Source organism: Parasteatoda tepidariorum, chromosome 3 (genome assembly GCF_043381705.1).
Source record: "Parasteatoda tepidariorum isolate YZ-2023 chromosome 3, CAS_Ptep_4.0, whole genome shotgun sequence".
NCBI lineage: Eukaryota > Metazoa > Arthropoda > Arachnida > Araneae > Theridiidae > Parasteatoda > Parasteatoda tepidariorum.
In genome coordinates this window covers 59060490-59075450 of record NC_092206.1, presented here as the reverse complement: position 1 = coordinate 59075450, position 14961 = coordinate 59060490, and the positions used below count along the sequence as shown (strand labels likewise).

The following is a 14961-nucleotide window of genomic DNA, read 5'->3' as shown; positions in this document are numbered from 1 at the left end:
TATATATATTTATTTGAAAGCGTTATACATTTTTAAGGAGAACTGATTTATACGGGAAATATCAGATTTGAAGAAATTAACTTTTTGCTTACAAATATTAATAAACCATACTTGTATAAGTTATTTTTATTGGAAATGTAACAGAATTTTTCTTAACAAGAAATTGTTTTGGCTTAAATCACTAGTTTCAGTTGTAATCACTTTGAAAATCATATCTAGAAACTTTTTTTTCTTCTTAAATTTAATATATCTAAGTTATTGCAAAGCAATACTTTTTATAATTCGAATGCTCTTTTAAGTTTATTACAGTATATGTTAAAATTTCGTGAATTTATTGAGATTCTGAAATATTTTTTTACTTAATCTGCTGAGATCCGAATCTGAGCTTTAATAAGGACAGCAAATGCGATTTTTACCCAAAAAGATGTTGCTTGTTAGCAGAAAATAGACCCCTGAATACGATTTAAAAAAAATACAATTAAGCCTAATTAACATTTTTAGTTAATTTTAATTTTTAATAAATTTTAATTTTTAGCATTTTTTTTGCAGCTTGAAGGATTTTTTTTCTAGTGTACTTCTGGACAAAATCCAATTGTCTCAAAAAATAAGATATTTATATATTACAAAACTGTGAAGAAGTATGTTTGAATAGAATTTTCTACCTCTATAAATATTTTTAATAATAGTTATAAACCAGCGGTATCCAGCTAGTTGAATATGAAAACTAAATTATGTTAATTCAAAATTAATTGCAATTGTTATCAAAACAAATAACTAACAAATCAATCATTAAAAATTGTTCATAACATGAAACATTATTTGGGGGAATGGTTTTTATGTGTTTTATATGCTATAGAGTTTATGCAATAAGTAGAGGAGATAAAGCCAAAGGTACAAAACAATAAAATCACAAAATCCCTTCCTATTTTATATCTTGGTTGGTCACTTCAGTTTTGAATTTCTGAAATGTAATTCATAAAATGGTATATATATAACATTTATAGGGAGACATAATACACCTTATGCGTAATCTGCAACTTATAAAATTTTTCTAGGCTTTCCATGAAATTAAATATTTTCCCCTAAATATGATGAGCACTCGTTTTTTTTAAGCGTTTGTGTTTCCTTTTTAACCGTCGTTGAATAGCCGACTCAATTTTGGGTATTCGATTACCAATGTTCATCTCAAGGGAACCCCTTGAACAAGTATCGGAGAAATTTGCCTTCGTGGTGAACATTTCGATGGAACCAATCCATATTTGCTTTACATGGAGAAAAAAAGCAGAAAAACCTCCCACGGTTGGCCTATCGGCAAGGGTGCAGCGTAACTACCACTACGACTATTGAACATCAATTCACTAGTATATAAGACATGCTCACTTTATTCAATCCTGAGGTATCTTCTGATAGATGAAAGTTGGCATTGTCTAAACATCTTTCTCCACATTGGTGACCTGCGGACGTGATATGATCACGCCTACTTCGATGAATGGTTCACATTGACTAGTTCACTTGCTAATTGTGACTGCGTCATCGTCATCCTCGCTCTGTTTCTGCTCAGTCTCATTTACACACACTGGTTTCTTCACATACTCCACTGCTACTAGCAACACAGGAGTGACTACACACACAACCATGAATTTAATATAGCTCTCATGGCTAAAGCTCAAAACCCGGTGACCTTAATCCAGCTCTCCCGGTCTTTCACAAATACAGCAACTAGTGGCATCCGCTCATCGAATTCTATCCCTGATAAAATTCTGGTGGGGGAGTATTGTGGCGTAACTACCACTACGACTATTAAACATCAATTTACTAGTATATAAGACATGCCAACTTGATTTTATCTTGAGGTACCTTTTGATAGATGAAAGTTGGCATTGTCGATATTACCTTTCCCCACAAGGGGACTCTTACCCATGATCCGTTAACCAATTAAAGTATTTTGCGCCAGCACTGTGATCGTTGCGGACCGAACGTAAAATTTCTTTCGATTAGTCATCGTATCGACTAGCCGTCGGATTCGAACCCGAGTCACTTTATTTACAGGCGAGCTCTCTATCCCCTGAGCCACCACGGCTCCAAATGTATGCATTAAGAACTTTTTATGTGTTTAATTTGTTTCGTGGGCCTACGGTTAATTTTAAATTGATTTCGTATTAAATGTACTAACCGCAGTGACCAGCGTGGAAATCTTTCAAAATTATCTTGCTAATATAAACTTTGATGGTAATCAAGCCGAATGTGCAACAAAACTGTATTTAAATGTTTATATAAAATATTTATATAAATATTTAAATGAAGGGGTTGACAAATGCTTTATGCCATTTGTCAACCCCTCCTCCACCTTAATTATTTTTAAACAATATATTGACCAAAATTTTTTAACGTCGGGCTGTTGCCCGCTCTCAAGTACTTCGATTTCAATTGTCAAGAGATGTCCGTAATATTGTCAAAGTTCATTATGCATTGAATTTTAGTAATAATTTAAAATCTGTCTGGTAGCTATTAAATCATACAAATCACTGTAGGTATGAGTTCGGGATATTTAAGCAGAGTATGCAGCAGAAGTAATACGAATACTTTCATCTCTGTCGCGAGATAAGATAGAAAAACTCATCAAAAAACTTCTTTACATGCAGTACTACTGCCTCCCCCATCTCCTGGGCCATAACTTAAGTATCGTGTAACATCTATATGCCATTGCTCATTGCTCCGTCGCTAATTATTGGTATGGTAATATGCACCACTGTTTATATTTAAAGTGTATACTTTTATTTTAAAAAGGATAAAAAATAAATATACACTTCATAACTAAGTTTTTATTTCTGTGAAAATACCAAATTAGGTTAAATAAACTCTTAATTACTATTCAGTACTACTTAAATTATTACTCAAGACAACCAAAAAAAAATGAATAATAACTGTAGTGTTGCCAATAGGTTGAGAAATACTTGAGTTTATGGTGTCACTTGAGAGAAATGTGTATATGTATGCGTGGTTATGATAACCTATACTATGAATACTTCGTGATATAGTGAGTAAGTAAGGGTAGAAATGGAGTCAATATTTTTAGAAAAAATAGTCTGCTAGTGTGTCAGTGTATTAACTAGGCGTATCAGTGGATAGGCGAATCAAAAGATATGCGAATTAATGAATGAGAGAAAGAGTCTAATAAAAAGAATATTTGCTTATCTATTCTTAATGGAACGGCATTCGTACACGCAATTTGATTTTAGCATTCGCTTATGCAATATTTACCTACAATTGAAAAATACAATTTATTTATAATTGAATTGCAAAATTTGTGCATGTTTTTTTCAATTTTAGAGGGTATTATTGGTTTTGCTATCCCTTATCAATCTGATCCGTCTAATCTCCTTATTTCTTCGACACAAGAAATCAAGAAGCTGAATTTCGATACTGGTTACACAGAGTTTCTTACTAAAGTTAATTACAAAAATCCTAAGTTTCGTTTTAATGATGGCAAGTGCGATGCTAAAGGAAGACTTTGGTCTGGTAAGTTTTTAAGATATTTTATTAAACCATTTCTTACTAAGTTATAATTATGCTAAATTATGTTTACTATTATATTATATTTAAAGTGTTCCATTAAAAAAAAAATATTTTGTTTTAAAATATCTCAACCCCACTTGTACTATTTTTTTTACTGTCCTTCAGAGATTTTTGATGTTGATTTTATTTTTGTACGAAAAGAAATGCATATTAAAAAATGTAATACCTATAAAATTTAAAAAATTATTTTCGTTTTAAACATTTAAAATATGTTTTTCTATTGCTCATTTAAACTTATCAGCCAAAACTTCTCTATGATTCTGATTCGGGGATTGTGGAAGCCAACGCAGTGTGCGGAAGTCTCCCTCCTGTTCGTCCAAAATATGCTAGTAGTATGGTGGGATGCACAATTCCGTTGAAAATACTGCTCACTATTAGACTAAATCATCGATATTAAAGGAAGTGCTTGTGTAGGATATTTAGATAAAATGATTTTTTCAGACTACCTTCCATATGAAATAAAGGTCCTAAAAGATGATCAATTGTTCATTTGGCGAAATGTGCCATATTATGGGCGTTGTGGTATTATACCTCACATTCAATCAAGTAATTTAAGTATACCAGTACAATTGTATACCCTAGCTGCAAAATGTTTTTAAACCCACATTCAATTTTATTCACTTGCGGCGACACTGTGAATAACAATTCACTTGCATAAAACTGTTAATCAGTCATAAATATATGGTCTATCAGTGTATACTTAAAAAAAAATGATTGGACGTAACACCATGAATTCTGAGCACAATTAGTGTTAAGCATCATAACAAGTAATTATCAGTAATCAATTATTGATCAATTAATTAGACTTTCACTACATAGAATATAATGTGTAATTTTTTTCTTCGAATTTTTAAAACTTTCAATTTTTATACCTAACACGAAATTAAATTTAAGCAGATTACTGTCTAAAAATAAGCTATTTTTGTGCATCACTTGATTCTTTTAGCAATTAATATTAAATAGCTTTTTATTCATATAGGTACAATGATAACAGGTGTAGTTGGAACATTACATAAAGAAGGACATCTGTTTAAGATGGACAACACATACAAAATGACACAAGTTGATGAGGGAATTTCTCTTTCTAATGGACTGACATGGAATTGCAGTAATGATACTATGTACTACATAGACTCAGACTGTCGAACAATATACGCCTATGATTTTAACTTAGAAGAGGGAGTAATATGTAGGCTTTAATTCCAATATATCAGTTATGAAAAAGGATAATAAAATACAAATGAGTTATTTCCACGAAATGGGGCAAGAAAATTAAAATTTTTTAAACAATTTTTTTTATGAAAATATCTGTGAAGGGTTTATGCGTGTGTTTTAATCAAAAAGGAACGTAGCAAAATGAAAAAAAAAAGTACTTTATTATCCTTTCTTCTTTTTTTTTCATGATAACATTCAGAAATTTAGTATTTACTCATTCTCTTAAACTTTTCAGCTAACAAAAGAATATTAATTGATTGCAACAAAGAAAAAGGCTTTGAAAACATCGCTGGTTTACCAGATGGTATGACAATAGATACAGAAAATAAAATCTGGGTATGCTTTTCTGGTGGTGGATGTGTTCTTCGCATAGATCCGACAACAAGTAAGTATACTACAGTTTCTAACAACTTATCCTTCATAAAACCAATATATTTTTAGTACGTTTTGGTGTACCTTTACAAAAGCAGTGAAGAAATAAAGTTAGTTGTTCAGAAAAATTTGGCTTTATTCTTCCGGCCTCTTAACTTTTGGCTTTTTCAAACTTAAATATGATAAAACACATTCATGGATTAGCAATTTTCCATGGTTAAAATTAACGTACAATTCTTTTTCAACATGACGGAAAAAGTTACGGAAATTGTTCAAAAAAGAAATCTTTATAAAACGTGTTACAGAACTTATTCAAATGAGTGATTTAATGTTCTTCTTATTCATTAATAGTCACACACAATAAAAATAGATTCTACATTTTAACTCTAAATGTATATACGAATTGATTAAATCTAACAAGGATTACATGATTTCAACATTTAAATGATCGAATATTGTTATTCGATTCACAAAACATCCGCATGGAAGAAAAATTGTATTCATTTGACATGTAATCGACAAAAAACCATAAAATGTCACATTATAACTAAGTAATACTGATTTTAGCCAACATTTAGGCACGATATAGCAATAAGTATGGTTCTTTGGCTTAAAGGTTACGTATCACTCACCAACAGAAGCGAATTCATAACAAAAGAATATAAAGTGTATACTTAAATATTTTGATGCTTAAAAACCGAGCATTAAAATTACTGCAAAGCAAATGCGATTTGTGTGCAAAGCTTCAATCATGCCTTTGTATTTGGAATCATTTGTATGGTGCAGCATGTCCTTTTGTGGAACTCGCGACATTAAACCCTACATTTAATTAAATTAAATTTGATTCAATCATGTCGTTAGTTAAAGAATTGCGGAGCCCTAACATTATGATATTCACAACGTATTTTTGAAGGAATGCTTTACTTTTACAGTGTTAAATTGATACGAATTTTTTCTGTTACTTTGTAACAGTTTGTTTCTTATAATCTTTGAATAAATCATATTTTTAGAAACAATTTTGAGAAGAGTTGATTTACCAGTTGTAAAGGTTACCTCCTGCTGCTTTGGTGGACCTAACTTGGACATCTTATACGTAACAACTGCAGCTCGTACAGAAGAAGTCCGAAAAACCAATCCAGAAGCAGGAGCAATATTTGCTGTTACTGACCATGGCTGTAGAGGTCTTCAACCTTATACTTTTAATGCTTGACTTTAGAATAAAGCTGAACGCTTGTATTCTAAAAGTATATACACAGAAGAGAAATGTATGCTGTCAACAATTTGTATTAATTTTTTATCGAAGGTGCCTGTATTTGTTGAAAAGATTACTTAATAATTGAAACTGTATTATCATACATTTCTGTTATTAATTATAAACTCTTTTTTTGAATCAAGGCTTAACTCCATCTTTGTTCATTATAAGATAAAAAGTCTTAAAGTCGAATGAATGTAGTGTTTTTAGTTTCTTGTCTCATTTCTTGCGCCTTTCTGTTTGCTATTTGAAATAAGATAGAGAAATGAAGAAATAACTCTGTAAAAGCATTGTAAAATGCTGATAAGTTACATCAGAATAAAATCCAAAAGAAAAAAAATTCTCCATTCCCAAATCCAAAATTTTTAGTGGATTTCCTGCTTGTTGCGCCAATCTGATAAAATTTATTACTGAAATTTTGTAATCGTTTAGTCGGAGAAAAAGACTTGTTAGTGTTCAGGTTAAATTGAATTTGAACGAGATGAAAGAAAATTTCAATGTTACCTATTCATATTTGCTAAGCTAAACTGGGTGGGATAACAATAATTCATAATTAGTTTAAGAATTTAAAGATTCCTTTTGTTCGGTTTAAATAAAATATCAATTTTGGAACTTATCATTTTGTTAAATCTTGGACGAGTAATGAAATCTTTTTGTGACCCCCACCTCGTATAAATTAAATATAAATTTATTTCTAGATATATTACAGATTAATTTGTGATAAATGTGATAATGATTCAAACAAAAACTTAAAATTTTATTGTAATTATTTAATAATTTGTTTTTACACTGAATAAACAAATGACAATTTTCAAATAATATTATAAGTCAGTGTTCAAACGAGAAAACAAAAGCATATTTATGATAAAATAATGAGTAATTAAATGTTATGTAATCATATTCAGTTAGTTGTATCTTTAAGTCTCACTTAATTCAAACATTTTAACAAAAATNTATGTTATCGTTATCTTATTCAACGACTTTTTGCTTGAGCCCGGGCAAGCGTAAAATGTCAACTAATCTTTTAGGTTTTGTTACCAGAATCCGATTCAAAATCTTTTCGACTATTGTCTTTGAAAGCTTACTCTGAGAAAAAACAATTTGCGTATGGACAGGAACTGTTTTTCTATAATACGATCGAGTGATGTGCCAGCCCATCTTCACTGAGTAATAACTCTCGAGGAAAAGGGACCTATTTATTTCATGTTATTAACCAAAAACTAGTAGTCCTAAAAATATAACGGATGGTAATCTAATATTAGTTTTTTGTAAAGAACAGCCAAATAATAAGCCATTCTCTCCTCTTGATCTTTGATGATGAATGAGATGCAACTACTTGGTTTGATGTAAGAACCAAAAGGGGAAAATTATAATTTATATTAATTTTATGATGATGATGGGTAGATGTATCTAAAACATTTTTATTTATTTATTGGGGAACATAAAATTATAATTTTTTTTAAATAGGAATGCATAATAATATAGGACATTCCGTTTCATGATATATAGAGAAATATTATTGAAAAAGTTTTATTTTAATACTAATAAGAGTTTGCTTTTTTGTAACTCGTTTTTATCCAATAATTCATTTATCGTATGCATTCAAGAACTTCTTTATCTACTTCTTATCAGACACGTGTCATGAAAGTGTAGGAGAATATCCTTGTTACAAACTGACTTCAGTGTTATCTTTGCCATTCACGAAGCATGAGTGTTTCTAGAGTATCTAAAAAACGTTTCGCTTTGGGCGAAGGACCCCACTGGGACAACAGAAACCAACGCCTTTATTTTGTGGACATTGATGCAGGGGAAACTTGCCGGCTGAATCCATCCACAGGAGAAACCGAGATTGTTGTTCATTCTGGTAACGAGTCTATTTACAAATACCTATTTCATTTAATTATTTATATTCATTTTAGTGCTTCAACAAGGTTTTTCTTCTTCAACTGGCACACGTTTTAAATACAAGATATACATAAGAAATATTTCAGAAATATTTATTTGCATCTAAATATTAATAAACCGCTCTTGTATACATTGTTTTTATTGGAAATGTAACAGAATTTTGAAAAAAAATTATATTGGCTTAAATCACTAGTTTCAGTTGTAATCACTTTGAAATTCAAATCTAGAAATGTTTTTTCTCCTTAAATTTAATATATCTAAGTTATTGCAAGCAATACCTCTCATAACTCGAATGCTCTTTTAAGTTAATTACAGTATACGCTTAAATTTCGTAAATTTAATGAGACACGGAAATAATATTTTGCTTAATCTGCTGAGATCCTAGGACAGAAAATGCGATATTTACCCGAAAATATGTTGTTTGCTTGACAGAAAATAAATTCACGAATACGATTTTTTTAAAAATTCAATTAAATCTAATTGACATCTTTAGTTAATTTTAATTTTTTTGTATTTTGAAGTATATTTTTTGTGTGTACTTTCAGATTGTGGTCACGCGACAAAATCCAATTGTCTCAAAAATATAAGATATTTATATATTATAAAACTGTGAAGAAGGGTACTTGAATAGAATTTTTTACCATCATAAATATTTTTCTTTGTAATTATAAACTATTATAATTAAGTTATATATTCAGTGAATTATTCATTATAATTAAGTGATAAAATTGTACATTTACAAAAGTTACAAATTAATCTATAGTAGGAAAAAGTGTCTTTTGGGTTTACGACTATCAATGTTTATCTCCGGAGCTTTGTAATTTTGAACCCGATACAGAAGACCAGGGACCACCTTGATCAAGTATTGTAAGAAATTTGTCTTCGTGGAGGATTTTTTTGATGGAACCAACCAGCATTTGCGTTATTTGGGGAGGAAAACCGCAAAAACTCCCTAGTTTAGCCTCCAATAAACAGGACTCTAACCCACGATCCGTTAACCACTGAGGATATTTTGCGTCTGCACTATGGTCGTTGCAGGTCGGGTGCGAAATCCCTATCAACTAGCCATCGGATTTGAACCCAAGTCACTATATTTGGAGGCGAGTGCTCTATCCCCTGAGCCACAACGACTTGAAACGTATGTGTTTAATTTGTTTCTTGTACGCACATTTAATTTTAAATTTATTTAGAATTAAAAGTACTAGCCGCATTTGGCTACCAGCGTAGTCGTCTTTCAAAATTATCATTAACTATAAACTTTTAATGGTAACCAAGCCGAATGTGCAACAGAACTGTATTTTAATATTCTAATTTGTCAAAACCTCCACCATCTTATTTGGTTTTAAGCAATATATTGTTCAAATTTTTTTACAGTCTAGCTGTTGCCAGAGCGGAAGTACTTTGATTTCAATTTTAGCTGTTTTCAAGAGATGCCCGCCTTATTGTCAAAGCTCATTACGCATTGAATTTTAGTAATAATTTAAAATCTGTCCGGTAGCCAGGAAATCATACAAATTACTGTAAGTATAAGTTCGGGACATGTAAGCATAGTATACAGCAGAAGTTTTAAAATTATTTCCACCTCTGTGGTTAGATAAGATACAAAACTCATCAAAATACTGCTTTACGTGCAGTACTACTTCCTCACGCATCTCTCGAGCCATAACTTGAGTATCGTATAACATCTATATGTCATTGCTCATTGTTCCGTCACTAATTATTGGTATGGTAATATGTACCACTGTTTATATTTAAAATTTGTACTTTTATTTTAGGAAGGATAAAAAAGAAATATAAATATACACTTCATAAATAAGTTTCTTTTTTGTAAAAATAAAAAAAATATTCTAAATAAATACATAATAATTAAATACATAATAATTAAATATTCAGTACTACTTAAATTATTACTTAAGTCAACCTGAAATAAAAAAAATTAATAATAACTGTAGCGTTGCCAATAGACAGAGAAATACCCGAGTTTCTGGTGTACTTAAGAGAAATGTGTATAGACATTACTAGTATGCGTGACTATGATAACCTATACTATAAATACTTCGTGATATAATGTTTAAGTAAGGGTAGAAATAAAGCGAGTCAATATTTTTAAAAAATTGGGGAATTAGTCTGCTAGTCAGTGTATTAACTGGGCGTATCAGTGGATAGGCGAATCAAGAGATAGGCGAATTAATGAATGAGAGAAGGAGTCTAATAAAATAAATATTTGCTTATCTATTCTTAATGGTGCTGCATTCACGCACGCAATTTGATTTTAGCATTCGCTTATGCGATATTTACCGATGATTGAAAAATAAAATTTATTTATAATTAAATCGCAAAATTTGTGCATGTTTTCTTTTTAATTTTAGAGGGTATTATTAGTTTTGCTATCCCTTATCAATCTGATCCATCAAATCTCCTTATTTCTTCGACACAAGAAATCAAGAAGCTGAATTTCAATGCTGGTAACACAGAGTTTCTGACCAAAGTTAATTACAATGATCCTAAATTTCGTATTAATGATGGCAAGTGCGATGCTAAAGGAAGACTTTGGACTGGTAAGTTTTCAACATTTTATTAAACCATTTCTTACTAAGTTATAATTATGCTTAAGTTAATTAAGTTAAGCTATAATTATGCTTAATCATGTTTACTATTATATTATATTTAAAGTGTTCTATTGAAAAAATTATTTTTTAAAAATATCTCAACAAAACTTAAATTAATTTTTTCACTTTCCTTGAGCGATTTTTCTTGTTGATTTCATTTTCTGTACGAAAAAAAAACCTATTAAAAATGTAATACCTAAAAAAATAAAAAAAATAACTGTTTTTGAATTTTACTCTCTTGCGGCGAAACTGTGAATAACAATTCACTTGCATAAAACTGTTAATCAGTCATAAATATATGGTCTATCAGCGTATACTTTAAAAAAAAATGATTAGGTGTAACACCATGAGCACAATTAATATATAACATCATAATGATATATAACATCATTCTGAGCACAATTAATATGTAACATCATAATGATATATAACATCATTCTGAGCACAATTAATATATAACATCATCAAAAGTAATTATCAGTAATCATTTATTGACTAATTTATTGTATTTTCGCTGTATATAATACAATGTGTAATTTTTTTTTCTTCAAATTTTTAAGAATTTAAATTTTTATATTCAACACGAAATAAAAAATTGCACAGATTACTGGCTAAAAATAAGCTATTTTTGAGAATCACTTGATTCTTTTAGTAATTAATATTAAACAGCTTTTTTTATTTATATAGGTACAATGATAACAGGTGTTATTGGAACATTACATAAAGAAGGGCATCTGTTTAAGATGGACAACATATATAAAATGACGCAAGTTGATGATGGAATTTCTATTTCTAATGGATTGGCATGGACTTCGAATAACGATACTATGTACTACATAGACTCAGACTGTCGAACAATATACGCCTATGATTTTAACTTAGAAGAGGGATTAATATGTAGGTTTTAATTTCAATATATCAGTTAAGAAAAAGGATAATAAAATACAAATGAGCTATTTCCACAAAATGGGGCAAGAAAATTAAAATTAAAAATTATTTTTTTTACATGAAAATATCTATGAATGGTTTATGTGTGTATTTTAAACAAAAAGAGACGTAGAAAAAAAAAGTACTTTATTATCCTTTCTTCCTCTTTTTTCAAGATAACATTCTGAAATTTAGTATTTACTCATTCTCTTAAACTTTTCAGCTAACAAAAGAATATTAATTGATTGCAACAAAGAAAAAGGTTTTGAAAACCTTGGTTTACCAGATGGTATGACAATAGATACAGAAAATAAACTCTGGGTATGCTTCTATGGAGGTGGATGTGTTCTTCGCATAGATCCAACAACAAGTAAGTATACTACAGTTTTAAACAGCTTATCTTTTATAAAACTAATATATTTTTAGTACGTTTTGGTATACCTTTACAAAAGCAAGAAAGAAATAATGTTAGTTGTTCAGTAAAATTTGACTTTATTCTTCTGGCCTCTTACCTTTGATTTTTTAAGCATAAATATGATAAAAAACATTCATGGACTAGCAATTTTCCATGGTTAAAATTAAGGGGACAATTCTTTTTCAACACGACGGAAAAAGTTACGAAAATTGTTGAAAAAAGCAAATTTTATAAAACGTGTTACAGAACTTTTTGTTCAAATGTGTGATTTAATGTTCTTTTCATTCATTAATAGTGAGATACGATTAACAAAAAAAAATCGATTCTACATTTAAAAACTAAGTTTATATAAAAAAAAACTGATTAAATCTAACAAGGATATATGATTTCAACATTTAAATAACCGAATATTGTGATTGGATTCACAAAACATCCTCATGGAAAATTGTATTCAGTTGACATGTAATCGACACAAAGCCTTAAAATTAGATATTATCTCAAAACTATATAGAATAAAATATAACCGCATTCTGAGTAAGTGATATTGATATTAGCCAACATTGAGGCATGATATAGCTATAAATATGGTTCTTTGGCCTAAAGTTTACGTATCACTCACCTACAGAAGCGAATTCATAACAAAAGAATTTAAAGAACATACTTAAATATCTTGATGCTAAAAAAACCGAGCATTAAAATTACTGCAAAGTAAATGTGATTTGTGTGCATCGCTTCTATCATGCCTCTGAATTTGAAATCGTTTGTTTGGCGCAGCATGTCCTTTTGTGGAACTTGTGCCCCATTAAACCCTACATTTAATTAAATTATGTTCAATTCAATCATGCTGTTCGTTACGGAATTGCGGAGACTTAACATCATGATACCCTTGGTCCACAGCGTATTTTTGAAGGAATGCTTTACTTTTACAGTGTTAAATTGATAAGAATTCTTTCTATTACTTTGTAACAATTTGTTTCTAATAATCTTGGAATAAATTATATTTTTAGAAACAATTCTGAGAAGAGTTGATTTACCAGCTAAACAGGTTACCTCTTGCTGTTTTGGTGGACCTAACTTGGACATCCTATACGTAACAACTGCAGCTCGTACAGAAGAAGTCCGAAAATCCTCTCCAGATGCAGGAGCAATATTTGCTGTTACTGACCATGGCTGTAGAGGTCTTCAACCTTACGCTTTTAATGCCTGACATTAGAATAAAGATGAAAGCTTGTATTCTATACGTATGCCAACAGAAGAGAAATATATTTAGTCTCATAAATTTGTATTCATTTTTTTTTATTGAAGATGACAGTATTTGTTGAAAACTATTTTTCGTAATTAAAACTGCATTATCATACATTTCTGTTAATAATTCAAAACCTTTTATTGAATAAAGGCTTAACTTTACCTTTGTTTATATAAGATAAAGAGTCTTAAAGTGGTATGAATGTATTGTTTTTAGTTTCTTGTTCCATTTCTTGTGCCTTTTTGTTTGGTTTTTAAAATAAGATGGAAGAATGAAGAAATGACTTTCTATGATATTGAATTTGAAATTAACTCTTTCCATACAAGGGTCATAATAATTGATTCCAGTTTAATCCCCGTTCAAAAGAGGCTTACAATTATAATGTATTACTCTAATTACTAGCAATAGTAATATCCCCATTCTGGGTAATAAAGGTAGGTAATAAGATGGGATTGTAAATTGAATATAATTGATTGACGAGCTCGCGAAAGAGTATTTGGAGTGAATGTAAAGTTAAGATAAAAAAGATGCACCAGTACAGACGTGGATTGCACTATTCCTTTACTCATGTGAGACTGGTGTCATAAATCTTCAACTTACTTAACAGTAGCAATGAGAGCAATGGAAAATCATTTAGTTTGCTTGATTTGTGTCTCAAGAGATTTGATATTGAATTCCTGAAATTCTTTATCATTAGTTCATTGGCATTAGTCCTTGACTGTGTTCACCATAAACAGTGAATCTTAAACAATGAGTGTTTGTATAACGCTCATTTTTCTGATCTGCACGCATTCATCTTAGCAAGATTTTACATTTACTTAAAATGCTCTCATTAGAGCTGCATAATCAGCTATACACAACCTGCAGTGCACTCTTTTAATTGTAAACTTGAAAAGTTGAGCTGCATGTTGACGTAATCATGTGTGTCTGCTTTTTATTTGTGCTACTCTTATTCAAATATGAACATGGACATAAAGATAAATTCATAAAGGTAAATTATTCTAAAATTTTGAAATTTTATTCAGAATTTGTGTAGTAAACCTATTTCTACTTAACTTAAAACACATTCAATATCAATAGAATAACTCCAAATAACCATTTCACGATTCAAAAATAAACGGTCAAAAATGAATGTGTAAAGTGTGTTTAACCTCCATATATCGAAATGAACTCGAAAAGTTTAATAAAAAACAATGAAATAGTTTTCGAAAAAATAATAAATTTTAATAATTTGAATTTTTTTTAAATTTATAAAATTAAAAATGAAATAACCAAGTAAATCTCTCTCTCTCTCTCTCAATCCATGCGGTTATAGCCACAAAAGTGCTTCCTGATATTATATCGATAACACTGCAGCAAAATTTTGTACTACAGTATATATATATATATATATATATATACAGTGGTGGCCAAAAGTGTGGACACTTTTTGAAAGTTTCATGTT

The 14961-nt window shown here is 29.9% G+C and overlaps 2 protein-coding genes across 2 annotated transcripts in view; both read left to right on the top strand.

Moving 5' to 3' along the window:
* The window catches only part of LOC107447688 (regucalcin), a 12932-nt gene extending 6325 nt beyond the window's left edge, over nt 1-6607 (top strand). The window contains exons 3-6 of the mRNA XM_016062664.4: nt 3331-3519; nt 4556-4765; nt 5027-5176; nt 6174-6607. Coding sequence (XP_015918150.3) covers nt 3331-3519; nt 4556-4765; nt 5027-5176; nt 6174-6373 — 749 coding nt within the window. The 3' untranslated portion in view covers nt 6374-6607. The remainder of the gene's footprint in view (nt 1-3330; nt 3520-4555; nt 4766-5026; nt 5177-6173) is intronic.
* A 1475-nt stretch (nt 6608-8082) lies between these two features.
* LOC122268978 (regucalcin) overlaps nt 8083-14961 on the top strand; it is a gene marked incomplete in the record, with an annotated part of 17193 nt that continues 10314 nt past the window's right edge. The window contains 3 exon segments of the mRNA XM_071178691.1: nt 8083-8279; nt 10690-10878; nt 11617-11659. Of these exon segments, the coding sequence (XP_071034792.1) occupies nt 8123-8279; nt 10690-10878; nt 11617-11659 (389 nt within the window).